Source organism: Pogoniulus pusillus, chromosome 6 (assembly GCF_015220805.1).
Source record: "Pogoniulus pusillus isolate bPogPus1 chromosome 6, bPogPus1.pri, whole genome shotgun sequence".
Classification (NCBI taxonomy): domain Eukaryota; kingdom Metazoa; phylum Chordata; class Aves; order Piciformes; family Lybiidae; genus Pogoniulus; species Pogoniulus pusillus.
Window position 1 is genome coordinate 21,707,727 of NC_087269.1, and position 13,189 is coordinate 21,720,915.

At 55.5% G+C, this 13,189-nt stretch overlaps 1 protein-coding gene across 2 annotated transcripts; it reads right to left on the minus strand.

Moving 5' to 3' along the window:
- Window positions 1-230: 230 nt before the first annotated feature.
- Window positions 231-9,949, minus strand: TMEM150A (transmembrane protein 150A). Of its 2 annotated transcripts, XM_064144842.1 has the most exons (7): window positions 9,741-9,949; window positions 7,607-7,654; window positions 5,287-5,358; window positions 5,058-5,125; window positions 4,813-4,940; window positions 3,744-3,921; window positions 231-1,866 (listed from the first exon to the last, which is right to left on the minus strand). In XM_064144842.1, exons 1-7 carry the CDS (start codon window positions 9,818-9,820, stop codon window positions 1,622-1,624), a joined length of 819 nt encoding a protein of 272 aa, XP_064000912.1. In that variant the 5' UTR covers window positions 9,821-9,949; the 3' UTR covers window positions 231-1,621. The 2 variants fall into 2 exon arrangements, with proteins under 2 accessions (XP_064000912.1, XP_064000913.1); XM_064144843.1 differs by lacking the exon at window positions 7,607-7,654.
- Between the last annotated feature and the right edge of the window lie 3,240 nt (window positions 9,950-13,189).

Here is a 13,189-nt window from a genome sequence, read left to right on the forward strand (position 1 = left end):
TGGGGGCGCCAGGGGATGCCCGAACAGGACATGCAGCTTCAGGCTGCGGCACCCAGGTGAAACCGCTTGTCTTTCACCTGCCTGACACTCGAGACAGGGAAACACATTCCATGGTCACGTCTGTCGCCTGGGAGCCGCGGGACCTTTTGCCCTACATCCTTTTGGACCGTGGGCCCAAAGCTGGTCCGCTCCTGAGCCCTGCACTGGGGTAAGGACAATCTGCCTCGCCCTGCGCTGGTTTTTGCCTTTATTATTGTAAATTTACTATTCTTTTTATATATATATATACATTTAAACATATATTAGATATAAAAGTCAGAACTACGTATACTGGTGGATTTAAAGGCCAGTTTTGAGAAGGTGGGCAAACTAGGAAGCCCAACCTGATCAATGCACACAGCAGCAGCAAACGTCCCTCTCCCGGGACAAGAGAAATCTTACGTATATGTATGTAGGTCTATATATATACACACATACAAACGCACACACACCTTTCAGCTGGCTGCACCCCAGGCCTCCACTCCAGCCCTTGCCCAAGACGCCCCAGGTCAGGCTGGGCAGAGTGCTGGGACAGGCACCGGAGGACGGACTTGGGAGTTTAAGAATCACCAAAGCAGGGCATGAGCTTCCTCGGTCCCTGCAGAAACGGTTTCTCTTTCTGTGCCCGCACTTCCCTAGTGGCCCACCCTTGGGCTGGGAGGCCAGGGCTGGAGGGTGCAGGCTTTCTGCCAAACACCTCAGCTTAGCAGCACCACGGAGAACCCCGCTGCTTCGTGAGCACTCCGCTTACAGGTGTGCCGGTAAATGCAGGTAACATTCCCTAACCTAACCGACCACCAGGGAGCACAGGAACGCTGTAGCCTAGGAGCTGAAACCTGCCTCAGCAGTTCTCGAAGCTGAAAAAATACGGTAAAGTCACCAGGTGGAAGCATGGAAGGCCCTGAGCGGTGAGAGCCCTGGCCAGAAGGGCCAGTGTGGCCCAGCCGGGGCTGCTGGTGCCATCCTGCAGGAGCAGAAAGCACTTCTGCAGGCAGGCATGGAGAGACCCCTCACTGTTACTGACACTGAGGGTGCAGATTAGCACTGCCATCACCTCCCTGAAAAGGGCAAAAGGCACTCTGGTTTTCTGGCTCCTCTGACAGTCACAGCAGCCGTCTGGAAGGCTTGTTCTGCTGAACCTTCCCACCGTGCATGGCCACAGAAGAGGGAGGCACAGTGATCTTCCCATCAGGCTGAGAGCGGGAAGGGAGGGTGATCCCCCATTCCCCCATGTCTCTTACAGAAGGATGCCTCTGAATAGTCGCTGACTCAGATGAGGCAAGCCTAGAGGGAGGTGCAGGGGCAAATCTCAGCTCTGCCAATAGCAGCACCAGGTCAGCATCCCTGTGCCCCAACAGAGGCCCCAAACGCTGCAGGCAGGGAGGATGTAGCTCCTTTAGGCAACACTCGCTGCCAGAGGAGCTCCAGCTGCAGCTGTCACCAGAAGGGGAGGGCACTACATGCCCGTATGTATGCACACATGCACTCCAAGGCAGCTGTGGTCTTGGAGACAGTCAAGGCAGAGGAGCTACTGGCAGAGCCTAGTTTGGGGGTCCCCACCATGAGCTTGTCTCCTATGGGGTCAGGCCATGGCCAGGGACTCTGAGTGGCTCTGGATTTGGGCTGTGTTGGACATGCCACTCTCACCCTTATAACTTTTAGGGGTCTGACTGGCTTTCAGCAGGACCAAGAAGGTGTTTGTGGAGATGGTCCCAAACTCAAATGTGAAGGTGCCATAGAAGACCAGGACATCAATAATGAACATCCACTCGCACAGGGCTGCCACATGCTGCAGCACGAAGCTCTCCTGGATGAAGAACACACCACCTGAGGGCATCCCCATCAAGGAAAGCACAGATGGATCCAAATCACCCCATGAAGGATCATGCTCCACCACCACTGAATGCTGGGGTGGCCATGAGCAGCCCTCCTCCAGAGGAAACACATCATTACCCTTAAACCCAAATAACTCTACATGCTTCCTCCAGCATGAGGAGGGCCCTGGCACAGGTGAGGTGGTGATACACATGTCCAACCCAGCCTCAGTTAATTACAGTTCTGATGCCAGAAAGGGATTTTCTGAAGAGGCTGGGGCAGAGGGAACTCAGGCTGCAGTCCTCAGGGCAAGCTAGGTGCCTAGATGCCTCATCCTGGGTGCTCATTCCTAAAATCAGGTTTATGATCCCCATCCTCCCTTGGCATGCAGTCAAGGTTGATAAAACTCCTTGTCCCTCCATCCTCTCAGTAAGGTGGTTTGGGCTGCTGCATCCCAGTCCTGCAGCACTCCCTGTCCCTCTGTGCTGCCAGCTGGCTCACCCCAGAAGGGGTGCCTGCTCCCTCTCCACCAAGTCCTACTCTGCCAGAGTTTCTTTATGCCCACTGGCATCAGTTTCTTTATGCCCATTTCTTTATGCCCATTCTCATGCCCACTGGGCATCTTTAGGGAAACTTACTTCCAGGGCCACCATAGGTGAGAGAGAAGAAAGGTGCATCCCCTACCCCTCCATGTGAAGACTCCACCTTGCTTGCCTTCTGCCAGCAAGACCAAGATTTGGGGAAGCTGAAAAGGCAGGGACCTCACCTGCATAGAGTCGAGTCTTCTGCTTACTCCTCCAGTCCCACCAGGAGATGGCTCAGCCCACTCCTCACACCATCCCTACTATGGCTTGCTGCTTTCCTGCTCCTAGTCCCCAGCACTTATGGAGCAACACGACCACTGCAGATGAGCACCAGTCCTCTCTCTCTTGTCCTTACATGCCCTGCCTGCCCCTTCCAGCTGGCACAGCCTCATGACACTCCTGCCCTTCCCAGCTCCCTGCCTCCTTCCAGCCTGCCTGCCTGCTGCAGTGACACAGCCAGACCCTCTGGCACATCCCAGGCCCATCAACACCCCCCTCAGGCTTCTGTGCTGCCCACTCCCAGCCAGACCCACACCAACATCTCTGGGACCTGTGTACACTGCATGTTTTTTCCCTTCCTGCCCAGTAACCAACACCTTGTTTCCAAATTTATCCCTAACCTCAGCTTCAAATAAGCCCCTGGCTCCCTGTCCACACACCTGGACCATTCTTCCAGCCCTTCTGTTTTGCCTCTCTCCCTGGTCCAGTGTTTGCAGACTTCAGCTCACCAAACCCTCCCTTGTCCCATGTGCAGGTCAGACAGCAGGTGCTGGTGAGCCCTGGCTGGCAGAGGTGCTGCCATGCACCCACCTGGCACCTGCACAGAGAAACTTCTGTATTGGGTTTCACAGAGTAACTCAGATGAACTCTGCAGTGCCAAGGGCTCAATATACCTTTGTCTCATAAAAAAAAACAATTAACTGGTCCTTCTACTCTGCAGCAGTGGTTGGGCTGGGCTGCAGCAAGTCAGGGCAGGATTGACATGGGACATCCCAGTGCCCCAAGAGATGCTCACCAGCACCCTCTCCACTCCTCAGCCCCTGCACAGCCCTAATACTGCTGCCCCTCCAGCCATCAAGCTGCCCACCCTCAGTCCCCTGCCCATCTCTCTCCTGGCATTGTAGCTTGCTGCCTGACCAAAGGATCATAGAATCATAGAATGTTTTAGGTTGGAAGCAACCTCAAAGATCATCAAGTTCCACCCCCCCAGCATAGGCAGGGACACCATGAGGTGCATACCCCCTATAAAGACCACCTTTTGCCAGCCTATCCCAGGTCTCATCCCCACACTCTTCAGAAGGATACTGAAGACAAGGGTGAGGAAGGCCACAGCGGTGAGGATGCTACGTAAGTGGCCAGTCCAGTACTGTCCACGGGTTTTGGCCATGCGGTAGGTGAGGATGGACTGAAGCAGCAGGAACAGCATGCTGGTAGGAAAGGCCACCCCTGCCCCGATGTAATGCAGCACCTTGGCACGATCCACCTGCAAGGGAGAGACCACAGGTGCTGGCATGGCTCTGCTGAGGGGGTGAGCTTGTGTCCCGGCAGGGGTGCAGGCAGTGCCCAGAGCAGATCCAGGGAACTTGCTCTGTGTCCAACTCCCAGCAGAAGAGCAGATTTAGACCCACTTCTTACAGCAGGAATTTCATAACGCTTCTATTTCTCCCCTCTCTGGGGTGGTAGCTCTCAAGCCCCTTGGGCCAGCAATCCTGCTGTACCTGAGCAGCATCTGGGGCTGCCTGCACCCCGTTCTGGGGGTCAGAGCCCTGCCTTCAGCAGAGCTGCTGAGCCGTGACTGAAGCACATGGCAGATCAGGGCAAGTGAAGCTTCTCCTGCAGAGCTGTGTCAGCAGCTGCCTCTGGCCAAGCGGAAGTGACCAGCTGTGGCAGGCAGAGAGCAGGCAGCTGCCGGGAGCCTTGTGCTGGCAGTGCTGGCATAGAGGTGAGCTGCTCTCTGTTGCCAAGCCCTGGACTGCTCCCGACACTGAAGCACAAGCTCTGGCCAGACAGGTTTCCTGACATTGCCCCCTGAGCAGCAAACAGGAGGAACATCAGCAGGTTGGCCAGGCCAGAACATTCTCTTCCTGGCCGGCACATCCCTGCCGCACAAATATGAAGGGGACAGATTGCGCAGATGGTCTCAGATAAGAGTTCAACCAAACCCAGTAGCTTAATCTGGACCCGAAAACTGTGAATGTATCACCAAAGAAGCATCCCAGTGCCTGCTCAGTACCCAGCAGAAGCAAAGGATTGGCTGGGTGGACCAAAACAAGCACCTCAAATCCTATACTGCCAAGCACTGTCCTAGACCCACTCCAGCTAAGTTCCCCTCTCACCCCAACACCCCCCAGGACCCCTTGAGGATATGACTTACCTGGAAGTTGCCAACCATGGTGAGGCCGGCAGCACAGACCCAGCCAGTAGCTAACCCCAGGGTGTTGAGGAGGGACGGCCCGAGGCGCTCCAGGAGGTGGGCATAGCGCAGCAGCCCCACCAGGATGACTGTAGGAGATACAGCCCCGTCACGCTCTGCTGCCTGCCACCCCCCTATCACCTGCCCCTGCCTGCTGAGGGGTGAGCTCTGCAGGGCCCACTCCTGGTGCCATGGCAGGCACTTACCCATGAAGGAGTCCAGGCTACAGATGAGGCTGAAGAAGCAGCTCTCAGGAGGCAGGGTGCCACACTTGCTGAGGGGACAAGACAAGGCCCGGAGAGCACTCAGCTGGGAGGCACTGGGATGCACTGCTTGCCCCACGCCCAAGGACATGCTCCTGGGTTGCCTGAGGGTAGCTCTTGGAGCAGCCTCAACCCCTGGCCGGCCCTGCGTTCCCACCCCATGGCTGCTCACCTGACAAGGGGGATGTGGTCCAGTGTGCAGCAAGAGCCAGGGCCGTCCACACCACACGACTGGTTGTAATTCCTGCCACGAGCAAACGCGCAGGCTAGGAGAGCTGAGCTGTTGCCCAGGATCCTCCTGCCTCCTGCTCAAAGGCTTTTCAAGAACAGCAGATTTGCTCCCCAGTGAACGCAGCTTGATGCCAGAGATGTGCCCACGCCCCAGGCCCAAGCCCCTCTAGGGAGCAACCCACCACCCAATGGCATCCTCCAGGAACAACAGACCTGGGTTTTGAAGCATGTCCCCTACCTTCTGCCTCTGCTGCCTACCCAGAGTCCCTGTGCCTGCAAGGGAGAGGCCACAATGAGGCAGGGGGCTATATGGACCTGATAGGTCCATGGGCTGGGGCACTGGGCTCAAGGGGTTCTTGCAGCCCCATGCCCCAGGCAGGAATGGAAGCACCTACCTGCCAGCCCTGCCACACATGTTCCCAGGGTGGAGCTAGGCACACTGCCACCAACAGCTCCAGGCTTGCATGGGACAGGCAGAACACTGAGTTGAGCAGGAAGTGGCCCCCATGGCCACAAGCACAAGGAAGCAGCGCCACCCTGCCTAGGAGGAGAGTGTGGGCATGGCAAGTCCCCAAGACTTCCTGAGGAGCCTGGCACATGGACAGAGCATTGCCCTGAGGCCTGTTAGCAGGTGACATGGACTGGGGCAAGGCCCTGCTGCCCACAGCCACCACAGTACCCCAGAAGTGCTTCCTGCAGCTACAGACCCAGTGGGCCCAGGGACTAAGAGCTCTTATCAGCCAGAGACACCTTCCCGTGCCACAGCTGCTGCCAGCAATCACAACCACGTTTGTCCCTGCCTCCTCATTCGTCCAGCTCACAGGGGAGCTGGCACACACTTTGTCAGGTTTTTGGGCTCCCCTTTCCTGCAGCATTACCTAGGCAGCCAACATCTCTGCCTGACATGGCTGAATGGGGCTCCCTCCCCATCCCGCGGGTAGGGATCCCTCCTCTCCATCCCTGTGCTCACAAAGGGCCCCCTCAGGCTATTCCAGCCTCATGGCAGGGTCAGAAGCCATGCTGGGAGGACAATGCCACACTGCCTCTGGCTCAGGCTGTCCATCAATTGCCTCCAGCTGCTCGGCGAGTGCAGGGTTAAAGAGGCTTTTTGGAAAGGTCCTGTCTGGGCTCTGGTGTTTTTTCAGTCTCCTCTTTTACCGGTGGCTTTGTTTCCCAGCCATGAAACTCCAGTAAGGCATGGAGCCCCATGGCCTCCTCAAGGGCTGCTCTTGGGGCTCTGATTGGTTTGGGAGGTTTTTTTTTTATTATTATGTTGTTTAAAGCAAGCAGCCCAAGGCCAGGAAGCATTATTCATCATTAAGGGCTGGCTGTGCAGGAGACAACCCAACACACACATTCTTCCCAGGGCAGAAGCAGCCATCAGGCAGGAAATGGCAGCAGATTTTTTTTTTCCCTTCTTCTTCAAACACTCCAGAAAGAATTAAACTAACATGGATTTTTCTGGGCAGAATTTTAAGGAGACATAAGCAGCCAAAAACCCTGCAGAACAAGTTGCCAAGAGAGCAAACAGGGCTTTTTTTCCCAGCCCTTGCCTCTCCTGCATGTTGTCCCCTATCCCAGGGTGCTGTTGGCAGCTCTGCCTGTGGGGTGGCTGAAAGCTATGGGGCCATCGCGTCCCCCTGGTACTGCCAGATTTAGCCTCAAGAAAGCAAGCAAGCTTCAACCTTTCCCATGGAGACACACAGTCCTCTGTAATTCCCTGACCACTTAAATTCATACTTTCACGATGCTGTGTTTTTTCAATAGCCTCCTTCTCCCAGTCTGGTTTATAGCAGGGCTAGACTGTTCGCTGGAGCAGCCATAACCACCCACAAGCCCAGGTGGGGGAGAGAGACTTTTGATAGCCCTGCTTGGCCCTGGCATCCTCACTGCTTTGCAAATATGGGTTCCAACCCTCCCAGCAGCTAGTCTCCAAGCAGCTCTGCTCTCCAAAGTGGCTTTTGCGCTAGATGGGAGACACATGCCCTTGGTCAACTCACTGTCACTAAGGTGTCTGCTGGGACAGAAGGGAGCTCTGTGCTCCCTTCAATGTTCCCATCTTTCCCATTATTCCCAGGCCCTTTCCCAGGGTCAATCTGGTCCCCAATCTCCCTTTCAGCATGCAGGTGGTGCAGGGAAGGCTACAAGCTACCCAGTGGCATGGTTCAAGTAGGACAGTTCTGGAAGAGAATGTGGCATTATAGGGTCTTTAACTGAGCTGGTCCATGGTACAGAGCCCTTACTGCCCCTCCAGGCCTTACCAGTTGTGGACAGGGCAAATGTGGTTGTTGGAGAGGGCCATGGCATACCTAAGGGAGACAATAACAAGGGTTACTGCAGGCAGCCACCTACCTCCCTGTATCCCCATTCCTGGCTAGCACTTGACTAGTTGCAGGAGCAGGATTACAAGCCCTTGCTGCCTGCCAGGGGTCAGCACTTGCTCCGTGGCACCTCTTGGCTTTACAAAGCAGAATAAAGAAAACTAAACGCATGAGCCCTGCCCACACTCCAGGGAGCTCCCACTACCATGCCCCCTTTCCTGATACCCTCATCCCTGCCGAGAGCCCTCTCCTGTTCCAGTTCAGTGTGCCTGCAGCTGCTCCTGTGAGCCTCCTCCACATCCTGCTGCCATGACCCTTCTCAAGGGGCTGCTGTGTCACAAAGCCCTCCACCCCAGCACCGGGGCTCTCTACCAGTTTGCAATTGTGTAAGGTGTCAACCTATAGCCACTGGGTTCTGCCTTGCTTCTCCCAGCCCCAGGCTGGCCAACACCTAGAGCTAAAAGAAGTCTGGATAAACAGTTGGCACACTGGCAGGGTACTTTGGTCAGATTAGCTCTGTTGCTCTCTATGGAGTCACCCCTGCACCTCCGTCAGTGTGACAAGGGGTGCAGGACATGCATTACACTCAGCTCTAGGGGGATCTCAGCCCCATGTCCAGTCCAGCCAGTAAGGAGCTCTCCTGCCTAGCAGCTACAGCAGCAGCTGGCAACACACTGTTCAAATTGCCACTGTGGCTGTAAACGGTTCAGGTTAAAAACAGGCCCAAACATCGGTAAGAAACCCCCTCCCTGCCTCTGCTAGCCAAGTAACATCCAGTCTGAGAAAAGGATGATGTCAGCAGAGAGGAGTCAGGGCACTGGAACAGCTTGCGGGAACCAAGCAGCAGCACTGCCTACCCGAAGGCCATCCAAAAAGAGCACTACCCTCCTCCTGATCCCTTAACCAGCCACATCCCGGATGGTCCACCAAGCACTTAGTCCCCATCCCCGACCTTCCCGGAAAGGGGCAATAAGCTAAGAGAGGCACAAACAGCACTGTCCTCCTCCAGCAGGATGTGTCGCCGCCTCAGTGCTCTGCATCCCAGCACGGCCCCAGCCTGGCTTCACCCTGCCACTGTGCTGACAAGGGACACTGCACCCCCGGGGCAGCTGCAGGACTTGCTTGTGGCTACAAAAAGGACCCAAGATTCCCGTTTCTAGGACAGTTCTGGCTCTGAGGACAATGATCCGAACTTCCCACCTGCGCTGATGAGGACTGGAGGGGTTCCAGGGTCACTCACAGGAGCCGAGGGCTTTGCAAGGCATCCCAGAGAAAAACCTGAAGCGTGAGTTCCCCGCACTGGAGTCAGCGTATGGCTTTGTCATGAAGGAGGACAGGGGATTCCACAGGGGTGAAGCACTCAGAGGGGCCTGCATGGCTGGGGTTCGCTTGCTCCACCCTGCACCTCACAAAGCCCCATCACCTACACTGGGGATGCCTGTGCCTTTGGGAAAAGTCTCTCCTTCAGCACTCACTGCCGCTGTGGCTGCGGTACTAGATGCCTAACGGACCAGAGTCGGACAGCCCTACATGACCAGCTGAGATCCCAGGGTCAAGGCCCAGGGAAGGGACTAGCAGGGTGGGCTAACATTGCTCACCCAGATGACACTGACTGCTTCCAGCAGGAGCGACAAATGTTCCTCGTCCCTCCCATCCGCTCCACACAAGGTGGATACCTATGGCACTACAGGACCTGGGCTGGTGACGTTGCTCCTAGGGCCACTCCCGTGCCACCTGAGCACCAGCCGCACTCACATCTGGTCAGGGTCACACGAGGTGCCAGGGGTGTGAGGGCACCGGCGCTGCTGCAGGGGACGCAGCTCCCACACATGGTGGCTGTGGGGGAACGGGGAGGTGTGGAAGCAACTGAGCGTGCAGAGGCGCCCCAAAACGACGAGGGCCCAGAGGTGTCCCGCAAGACTCCAGCGCACAGCATCCTCCAGGCCCCGGCGTCCCGCAGCCATCTGCCCTACGGCAACCCACAGCATTCCTACCCACAGCCCGGGGGGCCTCGGCCCCCTCGCCGGGGTGGCGAGGGGCTAGCGGCGGCTCTGGGCCGTCCCGCAGCACTCACACGATCCACATGCCGGTGATGGTGAAGGCGGGCAGCGTGATGGGCAGGATCCCCCAGGCCGGCATCCTTGGGCCGGGCATGCCCCGCCGGGCTACGGGCGAGTGGGGCCGCGAAGGGAGTCGGAGTCTCTCCGCTGCCTCCTACTGCCGAGCCGCCCCCGGGGCGCACTCCCCATGGGCGGCCGAGGTCGGGGCTGAGGTCGAGGCCGGGGCGGGCCGGGCGGGCGGAGCGAGATCCGGCCGTGCAGAGCTGGGACGAGCCGTGCCAGGACAACCCAGGCCGGCCCCGCCCCGCGGGCAGCGCGGGCCCCGCTCGGCGGGCAGGGCCCGCCCCGTCCGGCGAAGAGTGGGGGCGGCTCGGCTGCGCCCCGGGCGCCACGTGGCGGCCGCGCTGCCGGTCCGGAGGGGGATACGGCGGCACCCTCCGGCCAGGCAACTCTGGGGAAGGCAGACTGAGGCAGGGAGCGGGGAACTGCACGGAGTCGCTGCCGCTCAGCTCAACAGGGCAGGCAGTGCGGCCGGCCCCCAGAGCTCCGAGCGCTGGGCCCGGTCCTTCGCGGGACCGCCCAGCAGCAAACACCCCCTCCCTGGACCTGCGGTCTGGAACAACTTTTACGAAGGCTGAAGTGGACAGCAGCAGCTGGGTTGCAGGGCTATGGGGATTCACTCGCCCCCAGCCCCAGATGATGTGCTGTCTGCCACCACCAGCACCCCTGTGCCCTTGGTCCCCAAGGCTGCGGGCTCCTCGAGCAAGCATGGCCCGAAAGGCACTGCATTTCAGCATCAGGTGACAAGTGGGCACAGAGGACCTTGCTCCTCTCTTCTTCCTCACGGTTATTGGGTTGTCCCTCCCAAGGACAAAGCGCTGACTGAACTTGCACTCTCACCAAATAGCCTCCTACTGTGCAAGCCCCCACCCACCCTCCTGCACTGTTCTGCCCCGGTTAGCCTGACCTTTCTCAAGACACTCCACTGGCATTAAGCTTGCCACCCACCCACCTGCTGTCCAGAGACATTTCCATTTTTCTCACGAGAAAAACTTGGCAAGAGGAAGTTCAGCTTCCCCCGGCAGAGCAGCCAGCAGGCCACAGCAATCCCATTTCCCTATCAGGAACCAGAAGGAGCTCCAGCTGTCCACTACCTCACACAGGCCCGACTGCAGGTTATGCAACTGGAGAAGTAATATTGCATACTGGGACTTGTAGGCTCGGAGGCTCTTACCACACTCCAGGTAGCCTCTTTGCAGGCCCAGGGTTTCATCTATCTGTTCAGCACATCAGTTCCCAGACCTCCTGCAGAATGAGCTCTGCTCCAGAGCTGGCTGTGCTCTCATACTGACCCCTTCCTATCTGTCCGCTGGAGACAAGGGGCCTGGCCCTCCTCTTCCCAGCAACCCCACGGCTGTGTGGACAGAGGGCAATGGCAGCAATGGCACCAAGCCAGCAATGCAGCTGTTGTTGCCTCCAGCAGCCTTGGCAGGGCTCCTGGCCGCAGGGCAAGTGGTACAAACCCTGCCACACTACATTCGGCACAGATGGGGTGACGGAGCCAGGCACTGGGGTTTCAGAGTGACCTAGGTGCTGTAAGTGGTGTAGATTTTTCCAGGGAGTTGAAGAGCTGGCATTTCTAGGAGTAAACAAGCCATGTTAACTGTTAATATGGACATCTTCCCTATGGCTCAAGTGTTCTAAATATGCACAGATTCAAGTTTCAGATTCAATCTAAAAGCATAATTGCTCCACTTACACAAGTTTCAGTGCCAAATTTGTTTTTCTTAGGAAGCTTCACATCCATAAAGAAAGCACTGGCTCTTCAGCAACCCATCCTATGGACACATGGTAAATCCATGATGAGTCTGTTTCAGCAGTGGAAATTGCTAATGGAAATGGGAGCAGAGAGGTACGTAAACCTAATCTATGGTGACGCCTGTCTAGCCTCCTCTGGAAAGTAGGGAGTCAGATCCGTGAAAATTAGACAGGTCCAAGACTATAGAAAGAATATACTGGGACAAGACCTGATGGCCAGTGTATGATTGCCTCTTCCACAATTTGTTGCAAGTAGAGTGCAAGAGACTTAGTGATAACTATTAGCATCACAGTGCATGCTACCCATCACTGCAATCTGCTCTCCTTTTGAGAATACTTTCCCAGTTACTTTTTTCTCTATCAACATGAAACCTTATTGTTGCAAAATCCAAACCACATTCAAAGAATTTTTTCCTGGTTTTCCAGTCCATTCCTATTTACAGCCTAGAGAAACCTGTTTAAAAACTGTTTAAACTGCAATTATGTCTGTCTTTTTCCAGCCTACATTCTTTCCATTCCAGTCCCACTTCCAACAGTTTCCTCTGTGGCTTTTGCTCTGCATAACAATTGTCTGAATTAAGACATAATGCTCTCAGTAGGAATTAGGTTTGCACATACAGCCTAAAATACAGCATCCCCCAAGCAGCTATCTGAAGGCAGTGGGGAAAAAAAATGGGCTTTGTCATTAGCTGACACTCCTCTAAACAGTCAAAGTGATGCCAAACCCAGGAATCAAACCCTGCAATCATACTCTTGGTTTCAGCATCGAAAAGACTATCTGGGGATCAGAGGGCAGTAGGGGTAACATTAAGGAACCTGAAAAAGGAGCAATGGTTTATAAAGAGTTAACCACCTGAAGGTTTCAGTGGCCATTTTGGAGACAGCTCAGAAAAGAGCTGTATGAGCAAAGACTCTGAAATACAAGACAGAGACAGGCTGGATACACAAGGGTCAAGGGCAGCACAAAAATTCAAATACCTGAACAAAAGTATCTTAAGGGCTGTAAGGAACCGACTTAGAAGCAGTGGAGGGTGAGCAGTGAAAGTATTCCAAGAATGGTGGAAATTAGAGTAAGGACACCAGAATTTAGTAATGTGACTTTCTTAGTAGGCACATAATTCTTCCATTACTCAGTATGGACCTTTGGTCATCCAATTCAAACAAACATCAGGTTTTTAACTCCCTTACGAAGAGTTCTTTTGCAGTCTTTGTGATAAGGAAGGCACTGGTGTCTCACACAGCTCTAAGGACACTGGCACTGCATGGATCTTTGCCTCGAGACAAAAAGTAGAAAATATGGAGAGAAACGTGTGGTTGTCCACATCTGTGGCAAGCATTAGCCTTGGAACATCCCAGGATCTCTCACACCCTAAGTCCTGTCAGTGGAAATGAAGATTTCTTCCTCATCAGACAGAAAATGCTCATTTCTTTGAAGTCAGCCAGGTTGTCTCTAAGGTCTGTGTTCTGGCACCTGCTCCTTAGCCTTTGTCTCTGCCCTCAGTCCTGGCCATCACTGAACTGTTGCCAGAAGCAAGAGCAATCCAGCTGTTCCCATTCCTTTTTGCCCATGATGGGAACCATTTCTGCTTAGCCCCTTGACGGCTAAGCCTCCACAGCAGTTGACCACTTGTCAGGGCAAGTTTCT